The following is a 27013-nucleotide window of genomic DNA, read 5'->3' as shown; positions in this document are numbered from 1 at the left end:
ATGCAGGAGGGGCGTGTTTGCCTCGAGTTCCGGCTACTCAGGCTAAGTCAAAGAACTACATGAGCCTGAGAGTTCAAAGCCAGCCCAGGCACAGAGCAGTGAAGACAATGGGGACTTTGAATTATTGTTTCTTTATACTGGCTGCCCATTAGCATCACATCAGGAACTTTAAAAATACATTTACTAATGACTGTTACACAAATTTTGATTTGCTGATCTTTGTCTGGACAGTTTTGTTTTTTAGTTTCTAAGGGGCTAATACACAAAGAACCAAGAATCATTGCTTTAACTCAGGTTTATTGGGGTGCTAAGTAGGAATGTGTCAGGTAGCATTTGTGAACCCCAAAAGGCCACCAAGAAGCCAATTCCGATGCAATCGTATTAGCCCAAGCTTGGCCCTGCCTCCGTCTCTGACACAGTGGAATGGGAGGGGACATCCCTAAGTTTAGTTTAAGGCAAGTATTTATAGAGACAAGAAGGGGGTTCTAGCCTGGAACACCGGATTGGGGGCCATTTTAGCCTTTAACATAATTGGCTGGTGTTGGGAGTCAAACCATAAACTTAACCTCTGGTTTTTCCTCGTTGGTGGTGGGTAGAAAGTGAAGTGCCAGGGGCAGGCTTGTAACCTGGGGGTGTAGACTTGTTGAGGAATAACCTGGGAACTGGTGCTGGGTACTGGCCAGTTGGTTAACTTGAGTTCAATCTTAGGTTATCTAACATGGAGTTTGAACCCAGAAGATTTTGTCTCTGAATAAGGCTGACTGGACCGTGTGTGACAGGCCCGCTTAGGCTGTGGCCCACAGTAGACAGGACAGTTAACAGGAGGAGGACTGCCCACTTTCATTAGCATGTTTACTTTGTAATGGCAGACACTGTGCTTTATTTGAAGAGCCTAACACAAATGGCCTTTGAAAACCATGAGACCTGCTCCATTCTTAAAATGAATCAGATGTGTGAGCTACTGTGGTCTCGTGGTTAGAAGTGCAGACTGTGGGGATGCTTCTGGGGTTATTTGCGCGTCTGTTACTGACTTACATGACCTTAAGAGAGGTGCTTGGGCCTCACACCTGCTGCAACTTCACAGAAAGGCCAACAAGTTAGTCCTATTTAAAAAAAAATATTTTTAGAAATCACTGTATTGTTGTAAACCACTCACTTGCGTTTGGGATCCTCAGAGGGCTGGGGTTGGCAAGAGAAACAGTACATTTCTACCATCCATTGTGAAGTGTCTGAATGTGAAGCTCAGCTCTAGCCTCTCTGTGCTTGTTTCCTCCTCAGGGTCAATAAAACAAACAGTAATTGCCACAGCCTAGCCATGGCCTAACCTGTGTTACCTTATAGAAAGGAGGAGGCTCGGCAGTACTGACTGGACTTTTAGCCCAGCTGTTTGTCGTCTTCTTGTGGAGAGGAAGTCTGACCCAAAGGCTAGACAAGTGTTTGTGGGCTCCCTGCCATCATTAGGCTTTCTGTCTCCTGTTCAAGAGGCCATACAGTAACGTAGGTCCAAGGTACAGGCCAGTGGAGCATCAGGAGGCAGAGTTAGGCGCATCTCTGAGTTCCACACCAGCCTGGTCTACACAGAGATTGACCCTGTCTCAAGAAGGAAAAGAGAAAGGAAGTTCATGTTAAATATGAAACCTGAAATTTGAAATTCCAATCATTTGTATTCTGAAGAGCTCTAAATATAGAGGCAGGATTTTTTTTTTTTTGAAAGTATATACCCAATTTCTTTTTCATTTCTGAGGAAGATGCCTCACATAACATCTGGGGATTCTGAGTACTCAGCTTTCTGAAGACAAATGACATCTTGAACTTCTGTGTTATGGGTCACAGGGTGTGAGTGTTCATCTCTCTCAGTGTGAGTGTAGGTCAATAAGGACGGGTTCTGGTTTAATCCTCTGTCATTTAGTTCTTCTGGGGAGAAGGGTAAATCCCAGCTCAGTTTCTAGAACAGGATAGACTGGCGCTGAATCACACTTGAGAAAACTAGGGGTGTAACTTCATTAAAATACCAGTTAAAGTTGCTTTAGGTTTTCACCTGCACCGTTCTTATGGTTCATGGTACCTGTAACCCCAGTACTCAAGGGGCTGAGGCATGAGACTGGGCTTCGAAGTGAGACCCTATCTCATTTTAAATGAAACATAAAGCTATCTTGTCTGTCCCAGCAGCCTTTGCTTTCCTTTGAGTCTATTCTCGTAGACTGTCAGGAATTACATTAGTTATTTAGAACTTTAAAATAAAGTCTCATCCTGAACCCAGGCCAGCTTAAAATGTGTAGTAGTCTTCATACTCCAGCCTCAGAAGTTCTGCAATTACAGATGTGAGCCTCCACCCCAGGCTTCATCAAAGAGAGGGTAGGAGAGGCAAGGGTCTGGAGTTTGGGGTAGGGGTGTATTTTTGTTTCATTTTGTTTTCTTGTAAGGCCAGTGTTATCATTTAATACCATGGTATCTTTATGGTCTTTATGCATGGCAAGCAACAGAATGGATTCCCTCCCTGCAGCAGAGCTCTGTAAGAACCCAGTAATTTCTCAAATCTGATAGGTTAAAGAAATGTGGCTTTTTGCTTCCTGTCCCTTCCTCCACCCATAACCATAGTGTGCTTTCTGGTGACATTTACTCTCACAGACTGTCACAGCTTTCTTCACTCAGATCATTTGTATGTGAGGAGATGGTTGTCCAGTGCCTTTTACAACAGCCCACCTGCTCTCAGAAAACCCCGATGATCAGTGCTGAGGGTGGAGTCCTGGGAGTTCTCTGATGCAAGTGCCCTAGATATTTAAGAAGTGTTCATTCAGACCGCTGTAATATACAATATTCTAGCAGTTCCCAAGTGGAGGCCTGTGCTTTAACGCGTATGCCATGACTGACACAGCAGGGATCTGAAAGGAGGAGGCCACAGAAAATCCTAGTCCAGTGCTGACTTTCAGTGCCCTACGGACGGATAACACAGCATGGAATCTGCTAGTTAATTCTAGTTGCTCGATAAACCAAAACTTGAACCCTTTATGTGGCTCCATCTGGTGACAGGATACAAACCCAAGATCCCTGGGTCTTCCGGGTCTCAGTGGGCCATTTTCACAGCTCTAAGTCCCGACTCTAATGCTTTATTAACGATTCCTCAGTTGTGATGCCCGACTTTGAAGCTCTTCCCAGCACCGTATGTAGTTCCTGTTAAGCAGGTGTTAGAACAACACATGGAGCGCCTGTCCTAACCTGACGCCATCTCACCGTTTGATGTGTAACATATGTGGAGCAGTGGGCTAAAGGGCGTGTCTGTGGGATGCTGTCTGACACTTGGCTTTGCTTTGTTCTCGTGCTGTTTGCCACACAGTGAAGAACCAGCTGTAGATGGCCCCGTGTTTCCCCTTGCATTTCCATGAGAAGTCTCTTCTCCTGTTGGTGATTTATGTTACGAGTTTGCATCACCTGCAAAGTGTCACCTGCAGTCCTGCTACTGTCCCCTCTGCCCTCATTCCCATTTGGGCAGACTTTTAAACATTAACTTTTAAAACATTCACTCGTGTTCACATTCTCCACCAATGATTTAAAGATATTTCCTACAGAAAGCACATCATCAAATATCAACTCTGATGTGTCTATCTCTCAAGTAGAAGTTTTTCAGTTCATTGTTTTCTTTGGTATCCAGTATTAGAAGTGTGAAAGTTAAAGTAGATATATCGGTCCCTTTCAACACATGATGGGTTCTCTCTAATGAAAAAGATGGATTACGTAACTCAGGGTGGACACGTGCCTGTAATCTCGGGAGGCTGAGACAGAAAGACCATGTGAGTCCTGGAATTCACAGTCAGCCTGGGCAACATAGCCTGTCTCCAAAAGGAGAGAAAAAGCATATATGGGCCTAGAAAGTCAGTTTAACAAAAGTGGGGTAAGCATTTGATAAGATCCTGCAGGTGTACTTCAGAGATAACTTAGAAGTCCTGCCACGCCTTCCATTGCCTAGTTCAGTCTTGGGGTTGTTAGGTTTTTGTAGTAGTGAGGTCAGACAACATCTGTACTCTGAGGCCCTCTGTTTCACTGCAGCGAGAGGCCCGCTGGGAGCGGAACCCAGGCAGAGCTGAAGCTCCATGGTATCAGGATGACCATGGACGGAAGGCGAAGTCAGGCCATGGGGGTAGACAACTTTAATCACTGCTGAGGCAGGCAGATCTCTGCATTCAAGGCTAGCCTGGTCTACAGAGTATGTTCTAGGACAGCCAGGGCTACACAGAATTTGTGTCTATCCTGAGTAACATAGTTGGTTCATGGTTATTATTCTTTTTGGAGCCAGTTGGTTGCTCTATTGGCTGGTTTTAGGACAGGAAGTAAGGTAAAAACTACAGACAGCCAGAGACACTTAGCTGGGTTTCCTCTTGGGGGCATCAGCACTTCCCATGAGTCAGTTCTGGCAGGAAAAAAGGTGTCCTAGAGACACTTGTCCCCTCCCTTTGCTTGCTGTACTGGCCAAAACAACACTCCCCAAGAAACTGGGATTTCCCCAGGAACTGCGTGCAGAGAGAAGGAAAAGGCTTAAGTGCAGCACCAGGTAGAAGAGAGACGTCTCCTGGAAAGACTTCACGGCCTTTGACTACCTTTCCTGCACCACCTTGTAGGAAACCAGGAGCTAGGACATGGGTCAGTGACGGCAGGTGACACCTACACCAGGGTGCCTAGTTATGCTTATTTCTTGCCTTCTGTTCAAACTTAAACCTCATTGTCAGGACTTAGGGAGCCAGAGGTGTAACTAGATTTCCTTATTTGTTCCTCTTCCCAAAGTGAACACATTGAGTAAGTCTCCTCTCCCTGCATTTCACTGTTTGGCTGTTGGGTTGGTCTGTGGGGATGGGAGTGGATCCACTTCTGCTGGGCTGCCAGAGCCCAGGCTCTGACCCTGACAGCTGACAACACAGAATTCCAAGATAGACAGTGAGGGAAATGCATGCTGAGGTGGAGGCTCCTGGGTAGTGCTGTGCACCTGATGAATTTAAAGCTCCTTTCAAATCCCTCATGGGTGTTCTGGGATATTCTGGCCAGAATATGCAGCTGTATGCAAGCAAAAAAGGATCAAAATACCATCCTTTTCTCTAAAAATGAAAGGGGGAGATTTCTGTGATAAAGAAAAATCACATTGATTATGACAGAGTGACTCCTTAAGCTGCCTTCATGTAGTTACTGGTTAGCTCCAGTGTGACCGTCAGGATAAAGGAGCCCAGTGGTGTTCTGAAGTGAGGGGCACAAGTAAACAAGTAAATGAAGAGACAGGAAAGTCGGTGGAGAGGAAGGCAGAGTAAAGAGGTAGATAAAGGTGAAGGTTGATTGCCATGGGAAGGAGTCACAGGAAAAAGCCCACAGCCGAGCAGAGAAGACACCCCAGAGGTGAGACAGACCGAAGCTGGTGCAGGGGCAGGATTGGTCAGTGCAGCTGAAAGAAGTGAGCAGGGGAGCATTCTCTCCCAGATAGAAAGCTTTACAAGAAATGTATTGATTGGTAAGACAGGGATGGTGAATCCCCAGAAGTTCTTTTATTGAAAATAGTTTTCATTATCCTGGGTTTTTTTTTTGTTATTCCATATGAATTTGAAAATTGCTCTTTCTAACTCTATAAAGAATTGAGAAGGAATTTTGATGGGGATTGCATTGAGTCTGTAGTTTGCTTTTGGTAAGATGGCTATTTTTACTATATTAACCCTGCCAATCCATGAACATGGAGATCTTTCCATTTTCTGAGATCTTCTTTCTTTCTTCAGAGACTTGAAGTTCTTGTTATACAGATCTTCCCCTTGCTTGGTTAGAGTCACACCAAGGTATTTTATATTACTTGTGACTATTGTGAAGGGTGTCTTTTCTCTTATATCTTTCTCAGCCTGTTTATCCTTTGAGTAGAGGAAGGCTACTGATTTGAGTTAATTTTATATCCAGCCACTTTACTGAAGTTGTTTATCAGGTTTACGAGTTCTCTAATGGAATTTTTGGGGTCACTGAAGTATACTTTCATATCAACTGAAAATAGTGATATTTTGACTTCCTTTCCAATTTGTATCCCTTTGACCTCCTTTTGTTGTCTAATTGCTCTGGGTAGGACTTTGAGTATTATATTGAATAGGTTGGGAGAGAATGGGCAGCCTTGTTTAGTCCCTGATTTTAGTGGGATTGCTTCAGGTTTCTCTCCATTTAGTTTGATGTCGGCTACTGTTTGCTGTATATGGCTTTTACTATGTTTAGGTTATAGGCCTTGAATTCCTGATCTTTCCAAGACTTTTATCATGAAGGGCTGTTGAATTTTGTCAAATGCTTTCTCAGCATCTAATGAGATGATCATGTGTTTGCTTTCTTTGAGTTTTAGTGGATTACATTGATGGATTTCTGTATATATTGAACCATCCCTACATCCCTGGTATGAAGCCTACTAGACCATGGTGAATTAGCATTTTGCTGTGTTCTCTGATTTGGTTTGCAAGAATTTTATTGAGTATTTTTGCATTGATACTCATAAGAAAAATTAGTCTTAAGTTCTCTTTCTTTATTGGGCCTTTGTGTGGTTTAGGTATAAGCATAATTGTGACTTCAGAAAACAAATTTTGTAGTATCCCTTCTGTTTCTGTTCTGTGGAATAGTTTGAAGAATATTGGTATTGGGTCTTCTTTGAAGGTCTGATAGAATTCTGCACTAAACCCATCTGGTTCTAGGCTTTTTTTGGTTGAGAGACTTTTAATGACTGCTTCTATTTCCTAAGGGGTTACAGGACTGTTTAGATGGTTTATATGATCCTGATTTAACTTTGGTACCTGGTATCTGTCTATATAATTGTCCATTTCTTCCAGATTTTCCACTTTTGTTGAGTATAGGCTTTTGTAGTAGGATCTGATGGTTTTTTAAAATTTCTTCGATTTCTGTTGTAATGTCTCCATTTTCATTTCTGATTTTGTTAATTTGGATACTTTCTCTGTGCCCTCTGGTTAGTCTGGCTAAGAGTTTGTCTATGTTGTTGATTTTCTCAAAGAACCAGCTCCTGATTTTGTTGACTCTTTGTATAGTTCTTTCTGTTTGTACTTGGTTGATTTTAGCTCTGAGTTTGATTATTTCCTGCTGACTACTCCTCTTGGGTGAATTTGCTTCTTTTTGTTCTAGAGCCTTCAGGTGTGCTGTCAAGCTGTTAGTGTATGCTCTCTCCAGTCTCTATTTGGAGGCACTCAGAGCTATGAGTTTTCCTCTTAGCACTGCTTTCATTGTATCCCGTAAGTTTGGGTATGTTGTGTCTTCATTTTCATTAAATTCTAAAAAGTCTTTAATTTCTTTATTTCTTCCATGACCAAGTTATTGAGTAGTTCAGCTTCCATGCATGTGTGGGCTTTTTGTGTTTTTGTTGTTATTGAAGACAGCCTTAGTCTGTGGTGAACTGATAGGATGCAAATGGGATTATTTCAATATCCTTGTATCTATTGAGGCCTGTTTTGTGACCGATCATATGGTCAATTCTGGAGAAGGTACCATGAGGTGCTGAGAAGGTATAGGATGAAATATTCTATAAATGTCTGTTAAATCCATTTGGTTCATAACTTCCGTTAGTTTCACTGTGTCTCTGTTTAGTTTCTGTTTCCATGATCTGTTCATTGATGAGAGCAGAGTGTTGAAGTCTCCCACTATTATTGTGTGAGGTGCATTGTATACTTTGAGCTTTAGTAAAGTTTCTTTTAAGAATGTGGGTACCCTTACATTTGGAGCATAGATGTTCAGAATTGAGAGTTCATCTTGGTACATGTTTCCTTTGAAGAGTATGAAGTGTCCCTCCTTATCTTTTTTGATAACTTTTGTTTGAAAGTTGATTTTATTTGATATTAGAATGGATAATCCAGCTTGTTTTTTTTTTGGTTCTTTTTTTCGGAGCTGGGGACCGAACCCAGGGCCTTGCGCTTCCTAGGTAAGGGCTCTACCACTGGGCTAAATCCCCAGCCCCAATCCAGCTTGTTTATCAGCACCATTTGCTTGAAAAAATTTTTTCCAGCCTTTTCTTCTGAGGGTAGTGTCTGTCTGTGTCACTGAAGTGTGTTTCCTGTATGCAGCAAAATGCTGGGCCCTCTTAACATATCCAGTCTGTTAGTCTATGTCTTTTTATTGGGCAATTAAGTCCATTGATGTTAAGAGATGTTAAGGAAGAGTGATATTTGCTTCCTGTTTTTTTCTTTTTGTTAGAGGTAGAATTGTGTTTGTATAGCTATCTTTTGGCGGGCTAGTTGAAAGAAGATACTTCTTCTTTTCTTGCTTTTTCTAGGGTGTAGTTTCCCTCCTTGTGTTGGAGTTTTCCATCTACTATCCTTTGTAGGGCTGGATTTGTACAAAGATATTGTGTAAATTTGGTTTTGTCATAGAATATCGTGGTTTCTCCATATATGTTAATTGAGAGTTTTGCTGGATATAGTACCCTGGGCTGGCATTTGTGTTCTCTTAGGGTCTGTAAGGCATCTGCCCAGGATCTTCTGGCTTTCATAGTCTCTGGTAAGAAGTTTGGTGTAATTCTGATAGGTCTGCCTTTATATGTTACTTGACCTTTTTGCCTCACTGCTTTTAATATTCTTTGTTTTGTGCATTTGGTGTTTTGATTATAATGTGATGGGAGGAATTTCTTTTCTCATCCAGTCTATTTGGAGTTCTGTAGGCTTCTTGTATGTTCGTGAGCATCTCTTTCTTTAGGTTAGGTAAGTTTTTTTCCTATAATTTTGTTGAAGGTATTTACTGGACTTTTAAGTTGGAAATCTTTCCTCTCTTCTATACCTATTATCCTTAAGTTTGACTTCTCATTGTGTCCTGGATTTCCTGGATGTTTTGGGTTAGGAGATTTTTGCATTTTCTTTGACTGTTGTGTCAATATTTTCTGTGGTATCTTCTGCACCTGAGATCCTCTCTTCTATCTCTTGTATTCTGTTTGTGATGCTTGCATCCATGACTCCTGATCTCTTTCCTAGGTTATCTATCTCCAGGGATGACTCTCTTTGTGATTTCTTTATTGTTTCTATTTCCATTTTTAGATCCTGGATGGTTTTGTTCAATTCCTTCACCTGTTTGGTTGTGTTTTCCTGTAATTCTTTAAGGGATTTTTGTGTTTCCTCTTTAAGGGCTTCTACTTGTTTACCTCTGTTCTCCTGAATTTCTTTAAGGGAGTTATGTATGCCCTTCGTAAAGTCCTCTATCATGAGATGTGATTTTAAACCGGAATCTTGCTTTTCCGGTGTGTCAGGGTATCCAGGACTTGCTGTGCTGGGAGAACTGGGTTCTGGTGTTGCCACGTAGCCTTGGTTTCTGTTGCTTATGTTCTTGCACTTGCCTCTCGCCATCTGGTTATCTCTGATGTAAGCTGTTCTTGCTGTCTCTGACTGGAGCTTGTCCCTCCTGTGGGCCTGAGTTTGTAATCTTAGGAGTAAGAGTGCTTCTTGGATACCAGCTCTCTCAGGGCAGGCTTTGGGTCTGGAGAGCTGTGGGACAGGCTTAGCTCTGGGCGCAGACGGAGACTGGAAGGATCCTACCCCAGGCTGTCCCACAGTTCCTGTGCCCTGTGCATTCCTGGAAGGTCCCTCTATGGACAGTTAGTGGAGTGAAAGTCAGGTCTCACCTGTGGCCTTAGGAGTTGAGAGCACACCTGGGAAACCAGCTCTTTTCAGGCAGGTTTTGGGTCTGAAGGGCTATGGGACAGCCTTAGCTCTCCAAATAATAGTTTTTATCCTTCCTTCTGTTAATGTGATGTTTTATTTATTCATTTGGTTGTTGGATCATCTTTTCATCCTTAAGATAAAACTAAATCATAGGTGAATGATCTTGATATCCTGTTTGATTTCTTAAATACTCATTGAGAAGTCTTAGGTGTTTCTGATACTCTACCCCCAACCCTGTGCATTTTGCTTTAAAGACGAGGATGATGTCAGAATAAACTTGGATCCTTTTGCCTTCCATTCTGGGCAGTCGTTGGTTCTCATTCTGTAAGATACATAAAATTCAACTGTGAAGCTGAAGCCATCCAGTCCTAGGCTTTTCTGTCAGGAAGCGTATTAGGAATGAATGTTCATTATGGGACTTGCTATTGGTTTATTTGTCCTCATAATTGAGCGTTGACAGCTCGTGTGTGTCCATTTCTAATATTCCTTCCAGTGTAACCACTCATTTCCCATCCTGTTTCTAATGGGACCTTGTATTTCTGTGCCATCAGTGGTAATATGTCCCTTTGTATCTCTCGTTTTATTTGGAGCTTCTATTTTTCTTTGCCAAGTCTAATTAAAAGTTTGCTCATTTCTTTTCAAAGAACCATGTTCCATTATCTGTTGTATGTTTTTTTCAGTGCCTCCCCTCCCCCATTTTTATCTGCCCTCATTCATCTTTTTCTCCTTCCACAAATACTGGGATTTGCCAATGTTGAAGATACCCATGTTATGTGGGCACTAGTAGCTATATGAATATCCTTCTTGGTATTACCTTTGCTGAATTCCACAGGTTTTGTCATGTACTTTCCATTTAAAGAAAAAAAAAATTGAATTCCTGAGCTGGGTGTGATGGCACAAACCTTCCAGCACTTGAGAGGCAGAAGCAGGAGGGTCTCTGTGGATTGAGGCCAGTGTGGCCTACAGAGTGAGTTCCAGGACTGATAGGGCTATGGAGACTTTGTCTCAAAACAGCAAAAACAAAACAATGCATTGCCTTTTGTTTTGCTCAGTTACCTGCTTATTGAGAAGTGTGCCGCACAGTTCCGTGTGTTTGTGACTTATGAAGGTTCATTTGATGTTGAGGTCTAGTTTTATCCCATTGTGATCAGAAAAGCAAAATATTTCTTTTCTCTTTCTTTTTTAAGACTTGACTTGTGACCTAACATGGGATCTATCTGCAGAACATACATGTGCCAGTGAATAGAATATGTATGTTTAAGCTGTTGTTCTGTTAATGTCTGTCACATTTGTTTAATGTAGAATACAGATTAACTCTGATGGTTCTTGATATTTTTGGAGGGGGCAGGGTTGAATTCAGTAATAAAAATAGGGTATTAAAATGCCTGACTTTTCCTGGAACCAGTCCCTTCTGATAGTGTGTTTCACTCAGTAGTATGCACTAACAGTAGTTGAATATCAATGTATCACTTCCAAATGATTCAAATTCATTGATCTACTGCTCCTCATTTTGTTAGAGGTCTGTTTTGTGGGCAAAAGTAGCTACTACTGCCTGCTTCATTTCCACGGTCTTTCCTTGTCAGTCTGTCCTTACTGGTGCAGGGAGTTTCCTCTGGGCAGCATATTGTTGGGCCTTGTTTGTCTATTTTGTTTTGGTTTTTAAGACAGGATCTTACTATTAGAGCTCCGACCTGGCCTCATTTTTCTCAGGCTCTTGAGTGCTAATTTACAATTATATATTACCATACCTGATAGCTCTTGGTTTTTTAGTCCATTTAGACAATCTGTATCTTGTTTTGTTTGTTGAGATTATGATTTCACTATGTATCCTAGGCTATCTTTGATCATTCCACAACCCTTTAGTCTCAGCCTCCTGAGTGCTAGGGATTACAGATATCTATTATCTTTTAATAGTAATTTAATCAATTTGGCTTTTGTCATCTTTTACTTGTTTTGAAGGCCCTTTTTTTCCTAGTTAGTCCTCTTGGTTTGGTTATATATACTATAAACAGTATTCATATTTATTTCTCCTATGCATCCCTCACCTAGTGTGCTTTTGTGTGCTTCTGTGTTTGAAGGTTCTCTGCTTTTCCTCATGGATACAGGACTCTCTCAATCATCTCTTGTAAATTGGTCTGGTAGCCCTGGATTCCTTCAGTTTTTCCTTCTTTTGAAAGGTTGTTTGCTTGGTTGTTTGTGGTCCTTCAAGTTGGGACCTTGTAGGCTAGAGAGATGGCTCAGTGTCTAAGAACAGTGCTCTTCCAGAGGTCCTGAGTTCAGTTCCCACCATGTGGTTACATGGTAGCTCACAACCATCTGTAATGGGATCCGATGCCCTCTTCTGGTGTGTCTGAAGACAGCAACAGTGTGCTCATACATAAAAAAAAAAAATGGGACCTTGCCATGTAGCTGTAGTCCTAGTGCCCCCGAACTCATTATGCAAACCAGATTGGCATCAGCCTCAGATCTCCCTGCATTTCTGTGTCCTAAGTGCTGGGATCGTAGGCATGGATGGATACACAACTTCACTGGTATCTTTCAGAGTTCTGTCTTCTTGTGGGACACCTGTCTCTCTATTGCCTGTTTTGGGGACCCTTTTCAGGCCTTAATGTGAGGGGAGGTGCCTAGTCTTATTGCAAGTTTTGAATGATATTCCTGGGAGGCCTTCCCTTTTCTGAAGGGGAGTGGAGTAGAGGAGACTGGGGGGCTTGAGAGGACTGGGAATATTGGAGGGAGAGGGTAAACTCTAGTCAGGGTGTAATATATGAGAGAAGTGGAGTAGAGTGAACTGGGAGGCTGGAGGGGACTGGGAATAGAGGGAGGAGGAGAAACTGCAGTTGGGATGTAATATATGAGAGAAGAACAAAAGAAAAGAAAGGTTAGCACGGGGAATGGAGCTTGTCTCAAGTGCGCAGAGCTTTGAGTTCAGTCCATACAAGCACATTGAAAGTTTTCTAATAAAATCAGAATTTTGCTTACTGATGACATTTTGGTGAGAATTAAAGTCTCCATTGCATTTAGTCAGTCTTTAGAGAAATTTATTGCAAGTGTTTGAAGAAAGCAAGCAATTGGTGTTAAACGTTTTATGATATATAATTTACTTAATATTTTTATTAAAAAGAGTTACATCCCAAATGGCAAGCTTGATTTTTGTCCGCCGCCCTCCCACTTCACCCCCCGCCACAGTGGTAGAATCCAAACATTCTATATAGATTGTTTCTAAAGCCCCCCACACATACATTGTACAAATGAAGGGTTTATTAATTTTACCTTTTTCTAAGAGTTTTTGCTGGCATATCAAGTGTGTTAATAGGTACAGGCATGTAGACGTCTTTCCTCATTGATAGTGTTTGTTGGTCTTTGAGTCCAAGACTTCTGTCTTAGTAAAGCCCTTCTGAATAGGAATTTTGTTATTTCAAGGGTACATCTTTCTCAGGAGATTCACCACAGCAAGTTGAAGGTGAGTGTCCCGTGGTCCGTCTTGTTTCTTCATACACATTGCTATTATTGGTTTCAGGTTGACACCAATTCTCGGCATTCAGAAGCATTCTCCAAAAAATGTGGTATTTACACAGTTTATAGCCACCCTGCTGACAGAATTGCATCTAAAATGTGAAGATCTGGAAAACTTAGCCATGATATTTAGAACCAGCTGCTAACAATGGTAAGTTGGATTGTGTCTTTCTATTTTGTTAGCTGTGTGAGCTTCTGATCATGCTCACGTGTTCACAGCCACAGGTTTAAATTTTCAAAAACCAAGTGCAAACCTCAAGCTGACTTTAGCTTGCTAACAACTCAGCTACCCCTCGTCCTCAGCCGTCTCTGCTGCTTCCTGTCCACTTGACTTTGTACCTGTCCTTGTTGCAGGTCCTCCTTGTACACTCTGCAGCTCCAGTTCTTGCATTCCAGGACACCCCCCTTGTCCCACCTGGGAAGTGTTTCCCCAGGAAACAGCAGCTCACTGCAGTGGCCTTCATGAGCATTCTTGGTCTGCTGCCCCAAGAGTGACATCAGCCTCTTCCTAGCAGCATCTCAGTTCCCTCAGTACAGACAAGAGGCAAATCTGTGTATCTAGCTTTGTTGAATTTTATCCCTGCTTCCAGGAACACTCTAGTCTTTTGCCCTTGCAGGTGACCGTTAGAACATCCCTGAACTGTATTCCTTCTGTTTTCTCATTTCACATGCCCCTTCTTGTGCTCAGATAGGATAGATTCTTTTAATTTTGAATTTGCCTAATTTCTTTAATTAATTCAAAATTTTATTGTAAAAACCAAACACAGAAATACACATATGTAATAAGAATAAGAGATCTTCCTTACTTCTGCTTCCAATCCCCAAAACATACTTGTACTAATCAGTTTTTCCCCTCATTAATTTATTTTTTCAATTTGCCAAATTGTGACTGTTAGTATTAACTGACCAAAAATACCATGGATGAACTAAGGTGTCGCCCATGGTAATTTATTCATTCACTTTACATCCCAATCACTGTGCCACCTCCTGGTCCCCCGCCTCAAATAGTCACTCCTCTCTCCCCTTGTCCTCTGAGAGCGGAGGCCTGCCCTTTATCCTGGCACATCAAGTCTGCAAAGACTACATCTTCTCCCACTGAGGCCAGACAAGGCAGCCTAGTTAGGGGAGGAGGACCCACAGGCAGGCAACTGACTTAGGGACATCTCCTGCTCCAGTGTTGAGGACCCACATCTGTGCCAGGAGGCCTAGGTCCAGCCTGTGAGAGCCCCCAAGGGTCCAGGTAAATTAACTGTCTCTTCCTGTGTTCTACCGTTTTTATATCTGATTATATTACATTACTGTGCAGAGATCCTTTTTGGAGTAGATTTTCTCCTTCTATCACGTGATTTCCAGGGATTGAACTCAGGCTGTCATGTTTAACGGTGATTTGCCTGAGTAGTCATCTCAAAAGTAATTACTTGATTTCCTCCTCTCAAATCATGACCTGTTTTTTTTTTATTTGTTATATAATCATTCATATACACACACCACTGCTGAGTCCATTTAGGGTTGCTTGTATGTATATTCTTTCATGGCTGACACTTGATGTTGGATAGCCAATCAAGAGGCTCATCCTTGGAGAGGACTAGTTCATTCGTTCTCCCCCCACCCCCTCTACAAATGTTTTCCCCTGCTCTGTTAGCATGTCTACTGCTGCTGCCCTTATTCTGGTCTTTGTTAGGCAACCATATTATTGAAGAATCATGGGTGAGGCTTCCCTGTTATTTCTAGTAGACACATCCCTCCTGGTCTTCGCGCCCCAGTGGTCTTCCCATGCCTTCTTCCTAGATGTTCCCTGAGCCTTGCTTGGGTATAGGAGTTGTGTTGGTGGTTTATCTGGGCTAGGCATCCCATAATGCATTGCTTGCTGTATTCTGAGTAGTTGGGATTTTCTGTGATGGTCTCCATCTACTCAAAGAGAAGTTTTTTTGGTGAGGGATGAAACATTATACTTACGTATGAGTAGAATGTATTTAGGAATTACGATGGTTTAGTAAAGTAGCAGTAATAGGTTCTCCTTTAAGATCATGACCTCATTAACCCTGGGTAGCTGGCTGGGTTTCAGCTATCAGACACTTAGGCTGTTTCAGTTTTGCAGCTCTTGTGGATAGAGTGACAGTGAGCTGTCTGAACAAGCACGTACCTTAGAGTCCTTCAAGTATATGCAAGGAGTGGGACATTTATCTTTACCTTTTTTCAGAATTCACTGATTTCCAGAGTTACTGTTCACACTTTGCAATCACACCAACAGTGGATAAAGGTTCCCCTTTCCCTGCATCCCTTCCAGCACTTGTTTTGTTGATCTTTGCCATTCTGACTGGGGTAAGATGATTTGTGAAGGATGACGAACATTTTTTAAGATTTTCTTAGCCATTTGTATTTCTTCTTTTGAGAACTCTGTTCAGATCCATAGCCCATCTTTGGAAGGGGCCTTTGTTGTTTGGTGATGGTTTTTAGATCTACCTATCCTGTGTATAGCTGGCATGAACTCTCTCCCATTCTGTGGGCTTCCTCTTCACCTGTGCCTTAGTTCCTAGGTAAATGGAGTCCTAGTGCTTTCCTGCACCTGTATCAAAGGATACTGTCTATGTTTTCTTCTGTCAGTGTTTCAGTTTTCACGTTTAGGTCTTTGATCCGTTTGGACTTAGCTTTTGTGTGAGATGATAGCATGGGCCTAAGCATGTGAACATCCAGTTTCCCCAGCACCAATGCTGCTGTCTTCTGTCATCTGTGTCAGATATTAAGTGGCCGGGGGTGCGTGTTCTCACGTTCGAGTCTCTGGTGTGTGCCATACCATTTTGATTACACTCCAGACTTCAAGCTATATTTCAGAGGTACGGTAATCTACGTGCCACGGGTCTTTACGATCAGGATTGTTTTGGCCAACCAGAGTATTGTGTGGACTTTGTGTATCACTGTGAAGAAGGAAATGGGGACTTTGTTAATTCTAACAATCCAGAAATTTAAAGTTTTCATCTCATTTAAATTCATTGAAGTTTTGATTTATTCCTGGGTATTTCCTTTCTTTAAAGCTATTGTGAACTGGTGTGTGACATCTTCCTCTGCTTGTCGTTGGTGTATTTTTAAAAGCTATTGATTTGTGCAAGTTGATTCTGTGTTCTGCTACTTTGCTGAAATTGTTGATCATGACAGACTTGTAGGGACCTCTAAGGTATATTATCCTGTCATCTCTTCACATGGATGCTTTTGACTTCCTTCCCTCACCTTGACCTGAGTCCGTCAGTGTGATTTACTACATTCGTTGACTTGTACACGTTGAACCAGCCCTGCATTCCAGGGTAAAGCTAATTTGGTTGTGGTGGTTTACTTTATTTTGTTGAGGATCAATGTTCGTCTGGAATACTGACCTATAATTGTCTTTTCTGTTATGTCTTTATATGGTCATGGTTTTAGTATTAGGGTAATACTATCCTCCTCGATGGAATTTTGTTTGTGCTGCAGTGTTTCCCTGTTAGTTTCTGTTCATTGAGGCATTTCTTTCATGTGGTTAGTTAAGACCGTGCAGCTTGTTTATCTACTCAGAGAACCAGTGCTTAGATTCGTTCTATTTTCCTGTCGTCTATGGGACTCAGGTTAGGTTTGTTCTTACTCCAAATTCTTGAATTGCATCATTAAGTCATTTGCTCTTGCATCATTAAGTTCAAGTGTTCTTTCTGATGGTCTTTTTAACTCAGAACTATAAATTTTCTTCATAGGACTGATTTCAGTGAATCCCAGAAGTTCTGTTTGTTTTTTCATCTCCAGTCATTTTCTTTGACTTCTTCTGTGGACCTTTCATCATTTAGTAATGAGTTGTTTAATCTTACTGAGTTTATTTGCTGTTGATTTTTAAGTTTTACAACATAATGGTCAGAAAGGATACAGGAAATGATTTCAACCTTTCTGAATTTGTTAAGATTTGTTTTGTATCCCAGGATGGGGTCTATTTTAAATACGCTCCTATAGGCTGAGTAGAATAATTATTTTTCAGTGTTTGGGTAGAATATTCTATAGATACCTGCTTATAAATCCATTTGATGCATGACACTAATTAATTGGATGTTTTTGTCCCGATGACCTGTCTATTGATGAGAGTGTGGTATTGAAATCACTATTAATGGGTTGTTGGTTAATCTGTTTTTTTATAGTAGTTTTGTGTGTCTGTTTGGCCAGATGTTAGGATAGTGATCCTGCTTGCTTCCTGGTCCCTCCAGGTTGAAGCACTCTTTTCCATCGTTTTACTCTAATGTGGTGCCTTACAAACAAGACCAGGATGGATTTGTTTCTTATTCTTTTAGCCCACCTGTGTCATGTGACTAGAGAAAGGCGTGTGTTGTTTGCAGCCATGCTGCTGTCTTCTCATTTCCTTTCTTCAGTTTCAAGTATGGCATCCAGTAAGTGTCCCGTGGGCTTGGTCTGTTGGATAGGAATTCTTTCAGACTGTTTGGATCATGGAAAGTTTTTCCTTCTACAATTACAGCAGATAATTTTGCTTAGCTTATGTTACTTGTGCCTCTTTCTCTGTTCTGCATTACTTGGTGTCCTGTGTAATCCTCGTATCTGTATAGATATGTGTGTTGTCTTAGGATGCTTCGTCCTAATCTATGCCTACAAGTTGAAGGTTTAGTTTTGTCATGGCATCCCAGAGTTCCTTTCCTGTGCTTTTAAATAAAATAATCTTTGCCCTGTGAAGCAAAAGTTTTTCCTAAGGGAGGTGAGCTCAGATTGACTTGTATAAGCATCACTTTCAAAAATCTTTAAAAATAACAGTTAAGTTTGCAGCAGGAACACTAGTGGAATGATAGGGACACCAACCCACCCGCAAAACTTTCCACCCAAAATGTATCCTGTCTACAAGAAAAGCAGGGATGGAGCAGAGACTGAGGGAATGGCCAACCAATAAATGGCCTAACTTGAGATCCATCCCATGCGCAAGCACCAATCCCTGACACCATGGGCCCTGGAGGAGATAGGAACTTTACAGAAAAACCAACAAAGTAAACTAACCTGGACCCTGGTGAGCTCAGAGACTAACCCACCAACCAAAGTACACAGAGCCGGACTGTCAGCATAAGTTGGGAGGGAGTAACTGTCTAACAGATTGATAGAAACCACTCCCTCTTTTCCCCATGGTGTAGAGCCAAGGGCTTCACTTATACTAACCAAATACCTTCCTACCGAGCTACACTTCTACATTCTGTTCTTGCTTGCCTGCCAGGAGACCTAGGCGTCCCCACACAGATGTAGCAGATGTGCAGCTTGGTCTTCGTGTGGATCCTGAACAGCTGGAGCAGGGCCTGTCCCAAAAGCTGTTGCCCGCCTGTGAGCTGTGCTCTTCTGGTCTGGCCCTAGTGGGGAGGATGTACCTAGCTCTGCAGACTTGATGCCATGGATGGGGGAAGGATATTGTACGAGGGGCTGACTGGGAGGAGGGGCAGTGATCAGGATCTAAGGTGAATAAAAATTAAATGGTCAGTTTGGAATTTTAAATCCAGTTGTCAGTTCATTACAGCCATGTCCATTGGTGGGAAGGCTTATCAGGCATACTTGGAAACACATGATGCCTAATTAGAAGTCATTCTGAACCTTTAATTAATGGATACCAGTTAAAAGTCATTTAATTAGCACATTTTAAGCATGTGGAAACAGGTGGTATTCAAGTGGCTTATGGACTTTGTCAAGCATAGATGTTTCAATAGACTTTATGTACATTTCTCACTTGCCCCACACTTTCTCAAATTATAAAGGATTATAAGTGAACAAAAACCATATTACTTTGACTATATAGATTTTTTTTCTGCTTATATGGTTGGTTTTTATTGACCATGGGATATTGAGTGTAAAAATTTTAACAGGAGGGCATAGAAGAGAGAAAACTGATGTTTCTTAGCACTAGATCACTTAAGACTTTCTCTGGGATGGAATTTGAACCGGGTCTCTGCCCAGCAAACCACAGAGTGTGACAATGATGCAGAGGAGACGGAACATACAACAATGGCTGTTGTAGATGTTAAAATGTTTAGGTTTCTTATCCAAACTCTTTTTGTTTCCCAGATATAACTTTGGAAGACAGAAGATGAATGCTTCTCACCATACCTAGAGTTTTAGCCAGTTAGGGTCCATGGGTGACTGATGACTAAGTGTGTAACTTCCTCAGACGCAGAAAAGCCATGCCCCAGCAAGAAGGAAGCTCTTACATCTAGACCCTTGAAACACAGGATATGAGGGAAAAATGAAGTCTTAAATTGAAATTTGAGTGAATGTTAGAGAAAATGTAATTATTCTTTTTGATTATAGCCAAAACTTAAGAAAATGATATCTGTGGCATATTGTAAACTCTATCATACAAATAACAGCAAAGTTAGATCAATAAATGTGATCTTCAGTGAAGTCACTTTTTCAAGAGCTGACTGCCCAGCTCTAAGCTCTCACCAGAGCCCTCCTGTAATGCAACTACTACCCCCACTTGGTACCACGACATCCCTGTCCTCCTCCTCCATGGTTAGCCTGGGGACTACCCTTGAGCTCCCCATTCACACCTTTTCACCAACCTGCCAAATCTAGCCAGGGTCTTACACCCGGTACCCAGCCTAGTCTGACTACCCCCAACTACCCTCAACCATCCCCATATACACAGCAGTGAATCTCGTGGTTTCCAAGGTATCCCACATCTTGCCTAAATGATCACTCCCACCTAACAATGCCAGCCAGGCTTCTGGTAGGACCTGCCCTACCTACAGCCATCTAACAGGTAACTCCTACACTGCTTCTAGCCATCCTACTTGGTAGCCTGATGCCCCACATCCCATGCCCCCAGCCTCATCTGACCAGCCCTGCCTGTGCCACAGCCAACCTCCAGACTTACACCAGGACTTACCCCAACCACCAACAGAACCTTTTTAATCAGCTTCCAACTTGGTACCCACACTTCCCAAATCCTCCTCCCAGGTTCTAACCAGGTAAGCCACCCTGACCTCCCTCCCATCCATGCCTTTCTACAACTGGCCAAATCTAGCCTGGGTGCACAACTAATGCACCAAACTAGACAAGATGGATGAAGCGAAGAAGTGCAGGCTGACAGGAACTGGATGTAGATCTCTCCTGACAGACACAGCCAGCGCATGTCAAATACAGAGGCGAATGCTAGCAGCAAACCACTGAACCATGGACCCCCATTGGAGGGATTAGAGAAAGGATTGAAAGAGCTGAAGGGGCTTGCAACCCCATAAGAACAATGCCAACCAACCAGAGCTCCCAGGGACTAAACCACCACCCAAAGACTATACATGGAATGACCCATGGGTCCAGCTGCATATGTAGCAGAGGATGCCCTTGGTCCTGCAAGGTTGGACCCCCAGTGTTGGGGAATGGGGGGGCCAAGGGAGAGGTGGATGGGTAGGGGAACACCCTTATAGAAGAGGGAGATGGGGAGGGGATAGGGGACTTATGGACAGAAAACCAGGAAAGGGAATAACATTTGAAATGTAAATTTAAAAAATCCAGTAAAAAAATTAAGAAAAAAGTTTATATATATAAAAAAAAAGAATTGAGAAAAAAATGCTGAAGCAAACTCAAAGTTAAATGAGGATGGAATTTTAAAAACCCAGTATCTCAATTGGGAAACTCACAATCTTTACACATAGGATGAATCAAGCAGAATATCAAATCTCAAAGAAGAGAATCTAGACAAGTATGGTATATGAATTTTTTTAAAGGCAGGAAAGGAACACACAGGTTATATGGACACCATAACAAAAACCTTTGAATTCTAACCTTAGATGAGGGAAATATCCCAAGTCAGTGGCATGTCCAGATCTTAAACAATACTGAAAAAGAAAATGTCCCCAAACTAAGGAAAGAAAGACACACTCTAACAGATACAAAAAGCACACAAAACACCAAATAAACAAGACTGGGAAATAAAATCCCTATGGCATATCATAATTAAAACACTATCTATATGGCGAATGCCAGCAGCAAACCACTGAACTGAGAATAGAACCCCCGTTGAAGGAATCAGAGAAAGAACTGGAAGAGCTTGAAGGGGCTTGAGACCCCATATGAACAACAATGCCAAGCAACCAGAGCTTCCAGGGACTAAGCCACTACCTAAAGACTATACATGGACTGACCCTGGACTCTGACTTCATAGGTAGCAGTGAATATCCTAGTAAGAGCACCAGTGGAAGGGGAAGCCCTGGGTCCTGCTAAGACTGAACCCCCAGTGAACTAGACTGTTGGGGGGAGGGCAGCAATGGGGGGAGGGTTGGGAGGGGAATACCCATAAGGAGGGGGGGGGAGGGGGATGTTTGCCCGGAAACCGGGAAAGGGAATAACACTCGAAATGTATATAAGAAATACTCAAGTTAATAAAAAAAAAAAAAAAAAAACCCACTATCTATATGGGGAAAAGAGTGTATTGAAAGCTGCAGGAGAAAAAACTACAAGTCACATAGAAGGAAAATCCATCAGACTAACAGCTGATTTCTCAGTGGAAACTCTGAAAGCCAGAGGAGCCTGAAGCAATGCATTCCAGGTCCTAAAGGACTATGATAGCCAAACTGGACTAAAATATGCCCAGCAAAACTATCCTGTCATGACTGAAGAAGAACGAAAACCTTTCGGTGATGGTAAGCAACCCTATGTACAACAAACCAAACCTAAGGCAAATACAGGAAGCATACTGAAGGGGGTGAACGTTACAGAGACTATAGAAAGGAACACTAAAGAACAAATTACCACTGAGAACACAACACCAACAATCAACACCATAACCATCACAGTTAATAACTTTAAGTACCAAGAGCTTCAGTTCTCCAATCAAAAGTCATAGCCTGAATACATCAAGAGAACTTCATCTTATCTGCTGCCTACAAGAAACATCTAGTTTTAAAGATAGGTACTGCCTTAGAGATAAAGGGATGGACAAAAATACTCTAATTGGGATCAGGAAGCAATCAGCTTTGCTGTCCTAGTATCTGATGAAACAAGATTTCAAACAAACTAATCCAAAGAGATAAAGAGGGGCTCTTTAATCAAGGAAGGGAGTGTTAACCAAGAAGACATTATTATCCATTATTTGGTACGGACCAAAGTGTGGAGCATCCAATTTTACATAAAAAAAGAAAAACCTACTACTGTATGTAAAGACACAGATTAACTTCAATCCATTTGTAAACGATGATCTTAATGCCTTTTTCCCAAAAGACAGATCATCTGCACAAAAATTAGAGAAACATCAGATTTAATATATATCATACATCAAATGAACTTAGTATCTACAGAATATTCATTCTGCCCAATCAACAAAGAACACACATTATACTCAGCAGCACAAGGAAGCATTTCTAAAATGGACCACACCCTTGGACACAAAACAAATCTACAAATCCAAACATTATTGAGAGCACTCCTGGTATTCTATCCAACCATTAAAAGTCTAGTAAATACGCAGGCTCATGGAGATCCAAAGATCTCATTTCTGCATGATGACTAGAACAAAGAAAAAAACCAAGAAAGAAAAACTATCTGGGACCAAATGAAAATAAAACCTGTGGGACACATTGTCCTAGGATGAAAACTCATAGCAAGCACTAAATGCCTCATTAAAAAATCAGAAAGACCACAAATAATGGCCTAGTGATACAAGTCAAGAATTTGCATAAAACAAGAACAAACCAAATCCAAACCCACTCAAGGCAAGAAATAATGAACTAGGGTAGAGACCATTGAAATAGAAACAAAACCATACAAAGAATCAATTAACCTAAAATTTGCTTCTTTGAGAAGACAATCTAACAGGCCCTTGGACCAACTAACTGTAAAAAGGCAAGGACCTAAACTAACAGAATTTAAAAAAAAAATGGACAGGGAAATATTACAACAGACACAAAAAGAATTCAGAATAATATCAGGGAGAGGAAAACGGAAAACTTGTACTCCATTAAACTTGAAAACCTAAAAGAAATGGATGAATTTCTAGATTCACCAAAACCAAAGCTAAACCCAAAAGAAGTGAAGAACTGAGGGAAGCAAGGAAACTCTCTGCAGGTCTTCACCTCGTCCTCCTCTCCTCCAAATCCAATCCCATCTCATCCCCAGCTCTGGAGCACAACACTTGCTGTGGCCTCCCCTTCCTCTGCCCTCACCTCCAGGGGATCACACAGATCTCCAAACATCCTTCTCCCCGCTCATCCCATTATTCGAACCCCAGCTCCTGCAGGCGATCCATGAGAATCTGTGGCAAATCGAACCAGGAGAGCAGCCAGCCTGCGGATCTTCACCTCTCCTCCTCTCCTCACATGCAGTTCCCCAGTGTCACCCCCAAACCTATGGCTGAGCACCTGCTCTGGCTTTGCCCCCATCTCCCATGGATCACACAGATCTCCAACCTTCCTCCCCAGCCACCAACTCCAGCAGGTATTCCCTAGAAACCCTCCAGCCAAGCCTGCCAGAGTTGCAAGCAAGTAGGCCATTGAAGCAGGTAGGTGAGTGTTAGATCTTCACTCCTTCCCTCTTCCATATCCATTCCCTAGTCTAATCCCCAGCTCTGTAGCAAACTACCTGTTCTGGCCTCTCATTCTCTGCTTCTTTCCCAAGGGACTAAGCAGATCTTTGTGGAATGACCTGTTTCCACTCTCCTAATGGACCCCCTAAACCCCTCCAACTACCTCATCCCCATTCCTGAATGTCCACTCCCAATAACAAAAAACATAATTTACATAGACCAAGCAACACAAAGTCACCTCACCCTCCTAAGAACCAGAGAAGACAATAGAAGCCAAGAAACAAAAAACCACTAAAGATCAGGTATCATCACTTAGTGCCTTCTGGAAACAGGAACCATGGAGCAGTCAGGTGCAGGACACTTCTGGTTTCTGCCTGCTCTCAGAGCAGATGCGGTCCCACAGCTCTCTATTCCTAGATTCCTGCTGGGAGAAAACAGGTCTACAGAAGTGCTGACACACGGGCTTACAGGAGGGTCAAGCCACTGCCAGAGACAGCAAGACCAGCTAACACCTGAGACAACCTGATGAAAAGAGGCAAGTGTAGGAACCTAAGCAACAGAAACCAAGACTTCTTGGCACCAGCAGAGTCAGGTTCTCCCACCAAAGCAAATACTGGATATTCAAACACACCAGAGAAGCAAGGTTTAGATTTAAAATCACATCTCATGATGATGATGGAGGACTTTAAGAAGGGCATAAATAACTCCTTTAAAGAAACACAGTACAACTGGGGTGAACAAGTAGAAGCCCTTAAAGAAGAAACACAAAAATCCCTTAAAGAATTACAGGAAAACACAACCAAACAGGTGAAGGATTTGAACAAAACCATCCAGGATCTAAAAACACTAAAGAAATCACAAAGGGAGACAACTCTGGAGATAGAAAACCTAGGAAAGAGATCAGGAGTCATAGATGCAAGCATTACAAACAGAATATAAGAAATAGAAGAGAGAATCTTCAGGAGCAGAAGATACCATAGAAAACATTGACACAACCCTCAAAGAAAATGTAAAACACAAAAACTAACCCAAAGTATCCAGGAAATCCACTACACAATGAGAAGATCAAACCTAAGAATATTTGGTATAGAAGAGAGGAAAGATTTCCAACTTAAAGGTCCAGCAAATATCTTCAACAAAATTATAGAAGAACGCTTCCCTAACCTAAAGAAAAAGATGCCTATAAACATACAAGAAGCCTACAGAACGCCAAACAGATTGGACAAGAAAAGAAAAGAAATTCCTCCTGTCATATAATAGTCAACACACCAAATGCACAAAACAAAGAATATTAAAAGCAGTAAGGGGGAAAGGTCAAGTAACATATGAAGGCAGACTTATCAGAATTACACCAGACTTATCACCAGAGACTATGAAAGCCAGAAATCATGGACAGATGTCATACAGACCCTAAGAGAACACAAATGCCAGTGCACGCTACTATATCCAGCAAAATTGTCAACTAATATAGACGGAGAAACCAAGATATTCCATGATAAAAACTAATTTGCACAATATCTGTCTACAAATCCGGCCCTACAAAGGATAATAGATGGAAAACTCCAACACAAGAAAAAAGCAAAAAAGTAATCTTGCAACAAACCCAAAAGAAGAGACATACAAACACAATTCCACCTCTAACAACAAAAATAACAGGAAACAACAATCACTACTCCTTAATATCTCTTAACATCAACGAACTCAATTCCCCAATAAAAAGACATAGACTAACAGACTGGATATGTTAAGAGGACCCAGCATTTTGCTGCATACAGGAAATGCACCTTGGTGACAAAGACAGACACTACCTCAGAGTAAAAGGCTGGAAAACAATTTTCCAAGCAAATGGTCCCAAGAAACAAGCTGGAGTAGCCATTCTAATATCAAATAAAATCAACTTTCAACAAAAAGTTATCAAAAAAATAAGGAAGGGCACTTCATATTCATCAAAGGAAAAATTCACCAAGATGAACTCTCAATACTGAATATCTATACTCCAAATACAAGGGCACCCACATTCATAAAAGAAACCTTACTAAAGCTCAAAGCACACATGGTACATCACACAATAATACATCCCACTCTCATCAATGAACAGATCATGGAAACAGAAACTAAACAGAGACATAGAGAAGCTAACAGAAGTTATGAACCAGATGGATTTAATAGATATCTATAAAACATTTCATCCTAAAACAAAAGAATATACCTCCTTCTTAGCACCTCATGGTACCTTCTTCAAAATTGACCAAATAATTAGTCACAAAACAGACCTCATCAGATACAAGAACATTTAAATAATCCCATCCATCCTATCAGATCACCACAGACTAAGGCTGGTCTTCCACACCAACAAAAACAGCAGAAAGCCCACATACACATGGAAGCTGAACAACTCTCTACTCTCTGATAACCTGGTCAAGGAAGAAATAAAGAAATTAAAGACTTTTTGAGTTACATGAAAAGGAAGGCAAAACATACCCAAACTTGAAAGCAGTGCTAAACCCACAGTTCTGAGTGCCTCCAAAAAGAAACAGGAGAGAGCATACATTAGAAGCTTGACAGCACACCTAAAAGCTCTACAACAAAAAGAAGCAAATACACCCAACAAGAGTAGATGGCAGGAGATAATCAAAGTCAGGGCTGAAATCAACCAAGTAGAAACAAAAAGAACTATACAGAGAATCAACAAAACCAGGAGCTGGTTCTTTGAGAAAATCAACAACATAGACAAACTCTTAGCCAGACTAACCAGAGGGCACAGAGAGAGTATCCAATTAACAAAATCAGAAATGAAAATGGATACATAACAACAGAAACGGAAGAAATTTTACAAAATCATCAGATCCTACTACAAAAGCCTATATTCAAGAAAACTGGAAAATCTGGAGGAAATGGACTATTTTCTAGACAGATACCAGGAACCAAAGTTTAATCAGAATAAGATAAAGCATCTAAATAGTCCCATAACCCTTAAAGAAATAGAAGCAGTCATTAAAAGTCTCACAACCAAAATATGCCCAGAACCAGATGGGCATAGTGGAGAATTCTATCAGACCTTCACAGAAGACCTCATACCAATACTGTCCAAACTATTCCACAAAATAGAAACAGAGTACTACCCACTTCCTTCTATGATGCTACAATTACACTTATACCTAAACCACACAAAGACCCAACAAAGAGAACTTCACACCAATTTCCCTTATGAGAATCTATGCAAAAATACTCAATAAAATTCTCGCAAAGCAATCACATCAAAATGATCATCCATCGTGATCAAGTAGGCTTCATCCCCAAGCAGGGATGGTTCAATGTACAGAAATCCATCAACATAACCCACTATATA

At 41.5% G+C, this 27013-nt stretch overlaps 1 protein-coding gene across 11 annotated transcripts in view; it reads left to right on the top strand.

Moving 5' to 3' along the window:
* The window catches only part of Rpap2 (RNA polymerase II associated protein 2), a 78469-nt gene extending 58922 nt beyond the window's left edge, over positions 1–19547 (top strand). For 6 of the 11 annotated variants that reach the window (XM_087582755.1, XM_087582753.1, XM_087582750.1 and 3 more), the window contains 2 exon segments: positions 13162–13308; positions 19212–19547. In XM_087582755.1, coding sequence (XP_087438881.1) covers positions 13162–13303 — 142 coding nt within the window. In that variant the 3' untranslated portion in view covers positions 13304–13308; positions 19212–19547. 11 annotated transcript variants of the gene reach the window in all.
* The last annotated feature ends 7466 nt before the right edge of the window (positions 19548–27013 follow it).

Source organism: Rattus norvegicus, chromosome 14 (genome assembly GCF_021556685.1).
Source record: "Rattus norvegicus strain SHRSP/BbbUtx chromosome 14, alternate assembly SHRSP_T2T, whole genome shotgun sequence".
NCBI lineage: Eukaryota > Metazoa > Chordata > Mammalia > Rodentia > Muridae > Rattus > Rattus norvegicus.
This window is presented reverse-complemented; position numbering and strand designations above follow the sequence as displayed.